The 12,171-nt window shown below is 39.1% G+C and overlaps 1 protein-coding gene across 1 annotated transcript in view; it reads left to right on the top strand.

Annotated features, from left to right (window-relative positions):
• Nucleotides 1-12,171, top strand: part of THRB (thyroid hormone receptor beta) — a 288,958-nt gene that overhangs the window by 202,126 nt on the left and 74,661 nt on the right. The window contains exon 2 of the mRNA XM_019508763.1: nt 6,053-6,116. Within this exon, the coding sequence (XP_019364308.1) occupies nt 6,110-6,116 (7 nt within the window). The 5' untranslated portion in view covers nt 6,053-6,109. The remainder of the gene's footprint in view (nt 1-6,052; nt 6,117-12,171) is intronic.

Genomic DNA, 12,171 nt, shown 5'->3' with positions numbered 1-12,171 from the left:
GCAGATCCCTGATCTCCCCCAATTCTGCTTGCTCCCCCATCTGCCAACCTCCCTTCCCACTAGCCCCTCCTATCCCAATTTATCTTAGACCAGGTGGCCATTTTTTTAATCCAGTCTAACCTCCCTTAACCCCCTGAATGTCTACCCTTAGCCATTGAAGAAAATGGCAAAAACCCCATCGTGACTAATATTTGATCTTTAACGTAGAATTCACTGACAGAGCATTCTCTTTTCCTTTCTTTTTATTAAGTAAACATATAGACAATTTTAGGATTAGCAGGCAGTTATTTACGGGAAAAACAAATTGTAAAACTTATTTGTTTTTAAATGTGCTTGCTTGTCATTTTAATCATCAAACCACAGTTAAATTCTAGCAAATGACTTATTGCTGAGATTCATCAATCCCTTGATGTGGCAGAATGGGCCAGATTCTGACTTCAAGAGAAGCAGGAACAGTCCTGATCTGTATGAGTTTCCTGTTTAATCTGTTGTCTGGCTGCATGTAAAATGCCTCAAAGTCCCACAAGATGTCAGTAGAAAGAGAATAATGTTTCCTTTGCAGGCTCTGTTTGTACAGTATTAGTTTGCGTATGGCAAAAGTGATCTTTTTATCCACCTAAGGATTTAGGAAGAACTGTTGTTTCTAGAAAGAGTTTAGATGTGCTTTCTGGTAGTCTGGGGCAAGAGGCAGAGGAGAAGGAAAGAAGAGATGCAAACTTGTCAAAGTATCCTGCTGAAAGGTTATTTTAACCTTTTGTCTCATTAAACTTTCACCCAATCACCTTTCTTTTCATGGTCAATATTATAATTAAAAACAATTGGGTTCATTATAATATTTTGATATTTTGACGAAGTCATTCTAACCCTTGGAATGATACTTTATTTATTTGCAAGGATTATCGATTATGTTAGAATAACTAGGGCATAAAAATGAGAGAAAAAAATAAGAGCAAGTAAGATGGTTGTATGCAAATCTGTTACTCAGAGTCCCAAACTTGCACTAGAAAAATCATGCCTTTGACTGGTAAATTTCTAATAATATCAAGAAAATAAATAATAAGCAGCTGTGAATTACAAGGCTATGATTTTATTTAAGGTTTGTGGCAATGTCATCGATCAGGACGATTAAACTGAAGTTAACTCATGATTAAATGTGCCAGTTTCTTATTTTGTGTTCTCTGTGGAACCTACATCCGAATCCATACCCTGTCTCCCGCTCACTTTCTGCATCTCGTCCAATCATCTTTCAGGCTCCTTTCTTTTTTCCACTAAGGACTGTGTTCTGCTAGCTCTCTGTCCCCAGAGTACACTCCTCTTGCGTTAATAGATCTTTCTTCCTGACTGGCACTGATTTCCCCTGTCATCTGTATAGGTCCATCTCAGTCTAGTTCATAGTTTGCAGTGGGGTCTGACATTAGTGGTGCACTAGAGGGAGCTAAAGGATAACCTGATACCAGGCAAATCATAATAAAGGGTTCCAGCTACATAATTAATTAAGGGGAGGGAGTGTGGACAGGTGGAAGTAATAAATATTCCACCTCTTATTTCATACAACTCCATGCTGAAACTTTAACCTTACAAGTTTGTAAGTGGAATAAAGCTTTTGTTGTTCTAGACTGAAATGCCATTCACATTGATTGGAAACACTAACTTGGCGTTCTCACAATGTAGTCGTCTCATTACCAATATTTGCTACTCCAGTGACATTGCATGAATAAATATTGTTACCTAACTCCCACAGTAGCCCTGGGTGTGGAGCATTTTTGTCCCCTACCACTGAAGGGGGATTCAGTACCAGACTCCTTCCACAATTCAGGACTCAAACCCGTGATATATATGACATGTAAAGTAGGTAGCCAGCAGTGCATCTGCTGGGTTGGAATAAAAACTGCAAACGGCCATGCCACACCTTGAGCAGTGGTAAGTTGTGTTCCTTTAGGCTCATCCTAGCATTCCCTGCACAAAGCGTGGCTTACACATTTTTTTTTCCTATCTTACCCTCCAAAATGACTTTCATATACTGCAGCAAATATGTTAAACAGATGAAACAGGAACATTATAGTAGTGAATCCTTTGATTCAGTTTTTAAAAAGGATTTTCAAATAAAATAATACTATCAGATAGCACCATTATTTTTTACAATATATAGACGCATCTTTTCTTGACGGTTGAGTTATTTGATTTAATTACCAAAGGAAATATTGCAGTTTGAGTAGACTCTCATGAGAAAAAGACATTACATAGCAACAGTATAATAAGTGGCTTGGTAAATGTGTAAAATATTGCCAGCAACTTTATCATGTGGTAAATTTGTGCATCGGCTTTTAGCTGGATATATGACTCATCTCTTAAAGAACAGAGGAAGTGCGACTAAAATCCAAATTAATCTAAAGCAAGAAAGTGTAGCATATGAAAAATTTTAAAAGAAAATATGGGAGGAAAACCCTGTTGTTTTTGCTGGCTCTGCAAGATTTGATTATGAAGTTCTGGACATGTCTTTGCATTTTTAAACTTCTACCTTCATTCACTTTCCTAACTAGTAGAATATACAAATTCTCAGGTGGATTAGTATATAGAGAGAATAATTTTAAAAATGTAGAAGTCAATTACTTAAAAATTAGAATCTCCTACAGAATTTTCTTTTCCATAGTAGTACAATATTTAGTGTGCTCGATTAGGAAGTAAAATGAGACTGAGCAAAATGTGTCCCAGATACATTAATTATATACAGCAGATTTGCTTTGTTCATCTGTTTTCTAGTTAGCTTGTAGTCTGTGTCCATATGAGATAGGCACTGCTGATGTCCTTATGTTCTTCTATCAATAAAGCACTGTTTCAAAGTCAGAGATGAGAAATATTTCAAATGGGATGAACCAGTAATTAGGTAGGAACATAGACTTAATAGAACATTCAGTGAAAGAATGGACAGAGATAACAACACAGACTTAAAGGAGTATAAAACCAGGAAATGTAAATAATAGCAGTTTAAGCTATTAAAAAAGACTTTCTTTAATATTACCAATTCACTCACTTTACCTATTAAATATCATTTAACTACTTGTTACCTGACAACCAAAATAAACTGATTTTGATGTCATAATCATCTTGCATAATCATTTATTTCCAAAATTGTGGTGTGGTGAAAAATTTTACCTCGCTTGGAATTATTTTTTTTTTAGACTTGATCAAAAAAAAAATTAGATGCAGACAGAACCAGATCCAATTCAGTTATCATTAGAACAGAATAACTAAGATATTAGGTAAAGAAAAAATTATAGCTGAAATAATTTTAAAATACTATGAAAATGGATATATTCCAAATAAATATTCAGTTGATTTTTGGATGCTGTTTTTTATTATGTTTGCTATAGTTTGTTTTAAAACATTGTATAGGCTCCAAGCGTTTCAGGATTTAATGCATAGTAATTAAATTATAATAAATTTATATAGCTATTGTCAGTTTAAGTGTTCTGTGATGTAAAGTGTAACTATATAGACAGATATAGATAAACACAGCTGATGAGGTACATAGACAGAAATCACTGGGCAGAAAACAAAATTATATTGTTACAGTGGAAGTGGTCAAATCTCATATAATAAAGGGCTTACTTAGTACATCTGTCTGTCTGTAATGCTCTTGGAGAACTTTGGTTAGTGAAACAACCAGTCAGAGTATGGAGCGCTGCCATGGTGGAGTGGAGGGGAAGGAGCAGAGGTGAGGCCAGCGGTGGTGGTTTCACACCCGCGCTCCATCACTGCTGTCATGTCTCTGGTGGAGGGGGCGGGTAAGGCCAGCAGCGCTTGAGGCAGCGGCAGCACAGGGTGCTGGCAGAGTGGGGTGGAGGGGACAGTGGGGCAAACTTCCACTGCTCCTGGGAGGTGGTGGCAGCGTTGGGTGGTGGGTGGTGGTTTTGACTGTCCCAGGTTTTGACTTGGATCAGCTCTTTACACATCAGTTTTCCAAGTTGCATTGAGACTCCTCTGCCAGTAGTGGCCAGGAAGAGAACATAGCCTGACAGACTTGTCCTTGGAATCAACTGTAATTAGGTTTAAATGAGCAAATACCTTAGAGGTACACTGCACATTTTATCTAACATACTTCACAGGTATTTGAAGTAGTACAATGCATGTGAAAGTCTATAGGATCTCTGGATGGAAGGCTTTCTCCCAGGAGAAATGTAACATCCATTTACAGTCCTAGTCCTACCATTCTTTTTCTATTTGTTTTGTGATGGTATTTCTTATTGGAGAAGCTGTTGCAAACAGCAGGAGAGTTTGTTTTCTGCCACTGTCTCACTTTCTAGTGACAATTCTGGGGGCAAAGTTGCTCCTGACGAACAGGATGGTAACGTTTGGGCTTGGGGTCTTGAAATAAGAGATTGCCCCTGTGCTCTGTTTTTTGATCTCTCTCTTCCAGAAGTTTTGTATATACTATCAAGTAAACAATTCACACTCAGAAAATACCAAGACTCTGCCTGATTTCTCTTTCAATTCAGAACAGACATGCAAGGCTGCAACATTTGCAACTTCTCAGTAGAGGGGTTTCACTATTCTAAGTGCAGACATTAGTGGGGGTTAGGGGTGGTTAGATTGGGTTCAAAATGGCCACCCAATCTAATTTAGTTCACCCAGGTGCAGGCCTTACACTTAGACTTGCACTCAATGATCGGAAATCAATCTAAACCTGTAACAGTACAGAAGTTCCGCATGCATAAACTGATCTAAAGATAGTGGAACCCAGTCTGAGATAGACCGAGAACAATAGACGCTGACACTTAATAAGTCTAGGTTAGACCAGTGAATGGAACTTCCATAGAGTTACCTGTGCAGCCCCAGGCTTGGAAAAGCCCAGCCTCAGTCTCCAGGATGCTTTTTTCCTACCTGCCCCCCTGGCACCAGGCTATTTTTAACCCCCCAGCTCCTCATCCCCCATTATGGACCAGCCAGCCCCCCTCTCACAAGTTGCTTCAGGTGCCAGATTTATTAGTGTTCACCACTGCTGGGAGCAGAGCAAGTAAGTGTTGGTGGGGGGAGGATCAGGAGGGATGGGGGGTAGGTTTACAGCAGGGATCAGGGGGCTAAAAATAGCCCTTGGTGTCCCCCCACAAGCCCCTTTGTGGACCCCACATGTCCCCCAATCCCACCAAATCCTCCTAGACCCCGTCACCCCCCCACGGACACTGCCTAATAGCTCCCCTGATTCCCCCCAACCTCCCCTGCTAGCCGCCCCCCATCCCGACTTACCTTTAGATTGGGTGACCATTTTTAACGCAATCTAACCTTCCCAAAACCTCCCCCAAATGTTTGCACTTAGCCAGTGTGTGCATGTAGTGAGAGTGAGCAACATTTGTAGGTATAAAGCTCTCCTGACCACAACTTTATAGTGCTACAGACAGTTCAGATCCCCCTACTGTTGCAGGCAACCGTATAGTATAATGCTTTTCATAAAACAGAGAATAGCTTTGTGGGGAAAACGAGAACATAGTATCACGGTGGAAATCACCAGCTCTCAGACTTGGAGTTTTAGAAATTCATAAAGGTTCAAACACTTGCATGTTAAACTTTGTGTGATCAGATGACTGAAGAAGAGGCCATATAACAGAAGGCAGGGGACTCTGCATTTCTGACTAATATATATAATTCATTACATCCAACAACATAAGAAAATAATTAAAGACTTGCATGCATGCCTAAAGTGCTAAATTCTCCCATATGCAATTGATGCTCTAAAGTTGCATGTTAATGAGAGCCCAGTGGAACCTTTGCGAAGTTATCAGGGAGTAAGTCCCCTATGTGAGGATTTCATGGGATGGATGAAAACAAGTCTTCTCCTGTATCAGTGTATGCCGTGAGATGAAAAGATTCCCTGCACCTGGAGACATAGCAAGGTGAGGTTGGGTCTGCAGCTCTCATTTGTTTTGTTGTGCAGAGTGTCTCGCATTTGGTGTAATGAGGTATGGCAGCACACATGGACTGTGACATCCAGCACCAAAAATATCTTACACAAGTCTATGGATGTATCACATTTGTTTTCTCTCTCTCCTCTTGGCAGGTGATATTGGTGACAAAGAAGAATGAGAATGATTACTTATCTGTAACTCCCAGCAGTATGTCAGGTACACATATTTCATGAGAGGTCTTTTTATAAAGTCTTTTGGTTTGTTTGTTTTTAAAGTATTATTTTAAGCATATAAAGTGATTTTAAATGGTTCTAAATTGACTGCCCTAGAGATTAAAATTCTGCTTGTAGCCCCAGTATAGGTATAAGATCTGTAGCAAGCTTCATACTAACTACCCTCTCAGTGTGCCCCAAATACCATACTGGAAGGAAGCACTTCACAGAGCATAAGAGTAGTTCATTCTCCATGTGAATCTCATCCTTGACTGCTTAAGTAGTCAATATGCTTAGTTTCTGTAATATGAACATGGTCTCTAAGGACTGAACTGAAACAACCAAACTCAAGCAGTCTTCAGATAACAGTTGTTTTATCATTAGTTACCTGGGCTAACCTGAGGGTGGGGCTCTAGAAGTGAAAGACTCTGTATTAATTCCAAGTCCCCTTGATTAAATTATCCCCTTAAAGCTTAAAAACAAACAAAAAAAAACAAACAAAAACTGGGGATGTCCCACTTGAATTAGCATGTTAAAAAAATTGAAATTCAAGAATAAGATGCCTCCAAATATGTAACATACAGAAGTACTATTGAATGCCCATAGAATTTTTCTAAATGTTTTAGTTTAAAAAATAAATCATATTTACAGAAATAAATTGCTTGGTGCTGCTGTTTGTCAATAGCATTTAACCATTTAAATGTGTGCATGTTTTATTTAAATAGCTCACATATCAGGTATACCATGCCAATTTGAGGCTACTCAGTGGTAGTCACAATAGGAAACTGAGTTCTAGTTGATGTGCTCAGGCAGTATTCTGTTTTTTCTGCCTTGAAGGTGTTCACTGTGCCTCAAGGAGTGCAAAGAGAGGTATTTTGTGGCTTTGCTTCTCCACCATGCACTGGGAAGTAGAAACTAGACAGCTGTATTCACAAACATGTAGGAGTGATTACTCATGCTCTGTGCACTGGGACCTTTGGGAAACATCAGGAATCCCTGAAGCAAAATGTCTCCCTGTAGCCACGGCTTTGAAAGGTTTTTCATTCTGCAATTTATATTTTTAATTTCTTATCTTAAAAGAACTTGAAATCACCTCCACGAATAAGGATGTGGGAAAGGGACATGGCTGGAAAACAACATTTTTCAAACCTTTGGTTGCATGAGTGCTAGAAAAAAAGTCCAGATCCAGACAGGAAATTGGTCTTTCATTGTTCTGTTGGGCTAAGTACAGACGGTCAAAAAGCCCCAGGCTTCACAGGTTAGTCTAAGTGGTGTAGATTGAACCAATAAGCAAGTGAACAGGCATTCACTTTTGATTCTGGAAATGCAACCACATGCCTGCAGTGGCCCAGGCCATAAGCCAGAGGGTGCTACAGCATGCCTCCCTGCTCAGCTGAAGAAGACAGCTTGGGCCAAAAATAGCCACCCAGCCTGCAAACAGGGGGTTCCTAGGGAGGTACAAAGCATCCTAGGATGCTGGGGGACTGCGAGTTAACTTGAATCTGGAGGGGATCTGGGACAGAAGTTCAATAAACTGATTTAACCTAAATCGGTTCAGTCTGCTACTATATCCATCCAGGTTTATCTTAAACTGGTTTGGGCCATTTTGAAAGCAGTTTATATGCCCTGAACTTCTGCTGTGTTACAGATTTGAACTGGTTTCCGATCATTTATACCAGTTTGTGTAATTTCTGTCCCTAGCCTACAAAATGAAAAAAGAGGGCTGGATTCTGCTTTCTGGTTCTCCTTAAATTGATTACTTCCATGCTACTGAGAGCAGGCTCCCACTCAATGTGTGTTAGTGAAATGATACGTTGTGTTATATGGAATTTGTGTATATAGTCCCTTATATTTATATGGACTTGATTTTTTTTTAATTATTATTGTCAAAGTTATGTCCTTGTACTCACTGGCCAAATTCTCCTGTCCTTACTGAAAACAGTTGGAGTTTTGCCTAAAAAAGATTGCAAGATTTGGCTCTTTGAAGTATAACTAAGTTAAAGTCAGTGTGAAAGTCATAATTTTCAATTATTTTCTTCTGGTGCATTTAAAATCTCAAGTTTAACAATGTATTAGTGTGGCATTTTGCAGTGAATGTCCTTGATTGAGCATGCATTTGTGTATTTGTTTACCTACCTACATGTATGTGCACGTGCGTGCGCGCACACACACACACTCTATTAGGGGAAAAAAGAGGAAGAGTCTAATTTTCAAAAATGATTTTGGGTACCCCAATACTGAGGTCCAGTTTGAGACCTCTGTAAAGGACCTGATTTGCAGAACTGAAAAATATGAATTGCTTCATACAAATTAATAAAATATTAAAAATGCACTAAATCATGGATTAATATAGAAGTAAAAATAAAATAGAAAAATTCTGAAGTAAATGTGAATTTGCATTTATCAGAGTACATAGTCAAAAGACATTTCATTAACCCTTAAGCATAGCCACAGGAATATCGTCAATTCTACAGAGTACCTGAAATGTTACCCTTTATAGCAAGTGGATGGGATGGGATGGGATGGGATGGAAAGCTGAACCCTCCTGGGTACATATGTTGCCATATTATGTGGGTCTGGTGTTCACAGTGCCAAGTCAGGCATTAATTTCAAATGTTGCTGAAAGTGAGGAGTGCTTTCAAGGGCCTGTTTCTGTAGAAATGATCAGACATTCAAATAAAAGCATAATTCCTAAATGGGAATAATTGACTCCGCTATTCAGGTATGGTACAGAGTTGAGTGCTCAATTTGAGATGCATACATCATAACACCTTCATAAAAGGGAGCTTAATATAAACCTTAAATAAATAAGAGAAAATTCTGACTGGTGCATGCACAATCTGCAATTCTCAAGTTTCAGATTCTCCAAGAATGTTAATGGCTGATTTAAAACCAAGGTTCTTTGATCATGTTAAAGAAATTTCTCCTCATTTCTGGCTAGCTCCATTGCAAGTGATGTTTGAATAATAACTGAAATTTCTTCAAGGACGGGAAATAACTTTCTTTGATATGTGGATAACTAGAAAATGGGTATTTAGCCTGCTCCAAAGCATCACCTACAGCCTGACAATGGACTTGAGAATTTTTAATGTAGGACTACTATTTGCAGAAAGATATAAGCATCTTGAAAGCAGCAGCTTCTATAGAAACTGCCTTTTCAGCCATAACTATAGTATCCATGTAGAACAGAGAACAAGCTTGGAAGGGAATATTCTCCCTTTCAGAAGAATATTGAGCTTTCACATAAACAAACATGAATGTGCAGCATGGTATCTAACAAAACATTTACTGTTTAAATACTCTAGCAAGCTGATGCTTGTAAAATCCCCACTCAGAAACAATAACATATTGACTGTGGGTTGGACACTGCTTTCATTGTAGTTAGTGGCAGAGTGCCCATGGACTCCAGGGGTATAAGCTCGAGCCCTGCGTGATCACCAATCTTACAGTCTTTACCCAGACAAAATTGGGTAAAGACTTGTCTTATTATATTGTGAACTGACAGAAGAATTCAAGTCTGAGCTAAAAATAAATAATGGCTTCAGTGTCAATGCACATTTATTACTCTTTCATGATGAAATTCTCTTTTATTGAGGTTAACAGAATTTTTGCCATTCGCTTAAGTGGGGCCAGGCTTTTTACTGTAAGTGCATGTCTTTCCATAGAATAACCAGAGATTGTGCTTTGCTTCTCAAATATTCATGCAATTCTGTTTGAGAATGGCCATAAAGTTGGATCCAAATAGCAATTATAATAAAATTAAGTGCTTACGTTAGGGAGTATAATTTAAATGTCATAAATGCATATTTTCAGTAAGTAGAATTTAATATGCAATATTTCTTGTAACAGGTCACTCATTTGGAGAAGCAAATAAATGAGCCTTTCTGAAAACAAATCTGTTTGAAAATGAGTAGCATCATTTAATTTCTAAGAGCGGGGAAGAGTAATAGGTTAAGATAAAATATCTTACCTTTTCTGTGTAAGCTATTTCACTGTAATGTTCATCAATCTATAGAGGTCTGCATTAATGCAGTTGAAAAATAACATATTTTCTAGCATCATTAGGGAAATTTATGAGAAATAATTCTTCAAATGATTTCCTAAAGGTAATTTAATTTAACCTATGTCACTGTCTGGCACAGCAAGCTTTATCCATTTTGTCCAATAGACCTTGATAAAATCCCACTAACTAAAACGTATATTTTTTTTAACTAATAGACTTCTTAAGGGACATTAAATACCTTACTGTGATATTCTCGTAGTCCAGGATACAGCAGCCTTGTAATAAGCCTTTGGGTATTTTCACAAGGATAACAAGATTTGTGCGGTGATGGTTTTGTATGAAATGATGAATCGCTTTACAGTGATGTTTTTTTATTACTTGGGAAACTGTATTTTCTGATATGCAGTTAAAACAAAATGCATTTAGCAAGTCTTAGCTTATAAACATAGTGCTTTAGTGTTAGTCCTTTTATTCTTATTGTGCCTTACTCTATTTGATGTACTCATGAAATGTGTTGAATTAATACAAAATTTCCTGAGACCAAAATCCTGTGTATCCAAAGGGTATTTTTTTAATATATGTTTAAATATATTATTTGTGGGACTTTCTTCTTCAGAGGAAAAAAGGTTCCTCATAAAACACTTATTTCCTCAAGGAAAACAAAGTCTTACCTCTCTATATCAGTACAGCTACTCAAGTAACACTTTATTTAATAATGCTGTTATAACTCATAGACAACCACTGAAATTTCCAGGCAAAAGCACTTATGTCTTAAAACTAAAGTCCAGCTAAATTTTATTATGAAGGAAGCAAATGCACCTACTTTTATGACTTTGTGAAGACTGCTAACCATTCTTTCGAGTATATTTCATTTTTTTGGAACCTTGGGGTGCCTGCAGACATGTAATTATAGTGCATCAGAGCAGACTCAATTATTCAAGTCTGCCAGAGGGCTAATTAGCATGCTCCAGCTAGCCTCCTTATCTCGTGTATCAGCATCCCTGTGCTTCAAAATAGTGGTGGGGGCACTTTAAATCTCATTCAATGAGCTTTAGTTAAAGCTCCCCTGTCGCTGTTTTGAAGTATGGGGACACTGATACGCAAGATGCTGCAGGCACTTTAATAACAGCAACTTTCAGAGCTGCTTTGATTAAAGTGCCTCTCCCCTCCAACTGCAGAGCATGTGTAAAAATGCTCTTGGTGCTTTCTTGTTTTTTGTTGCTCCCAATTAGCAATCATTGCATTTTGGTCAGTTTCTAAACTCCTTTCTGATGTTGGTAGCTCAGCTTGACACTTCCTCTGCAATGGGATTTTGAAGAAAACTGTTTCCTTTTGCAGATTTGTCTTTCTGAAACACGGGTTTTTTTTAATGAAGCATGATATTAATTTCAACAGCTCTGAGCTAAGTACAGATGTTCAAAAGGCCCATGGTGGAAGTGCTCTATTGCACTTTACTTACAACGCTTTAACTTAGAGTGTAAGCAAACCGAACAGACATTTGCTGTACGGTGGGGAGGGCTTGAATCGTACCCATGGTAGCCACTGGGGGCGTTCTTGCATGCCTCCCAGGAGGCTGCCGGAATGCCCCCCCCCCCCGCCCCCTCCAGCTGGCCACTGTCAGCTGCATCTGGGGGGGAAGAGACCCCAGATCCCTTCCTCCCCAACTCCCCTGGCCACGCAGCAGTGCTCCCTGGGGCCAGGACAGCTGCGGAGACAGAAATCCCCCTTCCTTCACTCCCCCCCAACCCCTCTGCGCCCCTGGCAAGGCGGTGTGCTGGGTTGGGATTAGAGGCTGTCACTGACTTGAGTACTTTAGTCTAATACCTCATCCATCAAGGGTTAACTTAGAGCATGTTCCACCATTTTTTGCCTTCTACGATCAGGTCACAAAGGCCATGGATGCAGGTGTCGCGGTGGATGTAGTCTTTCTGGACTTCAGCAAGGCCTTTGACACCGTCTCTCACCCCATCCTAGTTAAAAAACTAGGCGACTGTGGCATCGATGCCTACACAGTCAGATGGATTGCAGATTGGCTGAGGGGTCGCACTCAGAGGGT

The sequence above is a fragment of the Gavialis gangeticus genome, unplaced genomic scaffold, assembly GCF_001723915.1.
Source record: "Gavialis gangeticus isolate Ggan-Ray unplaced genomic scaffold, GavGan_comp1, whole genome shotgun sequence".
Classification (NCBI taxonomy): domain Eukaryota; kingdom Metazoa; phylum Chordata; order Crocodylia; family Gavialidae; genus Gavialis; species Gavialis gangeticus.
Note: the sequence above shows the minus strand (reverse complement) of the source record. Positions and strands in the feature narration are given on the sequence as shown.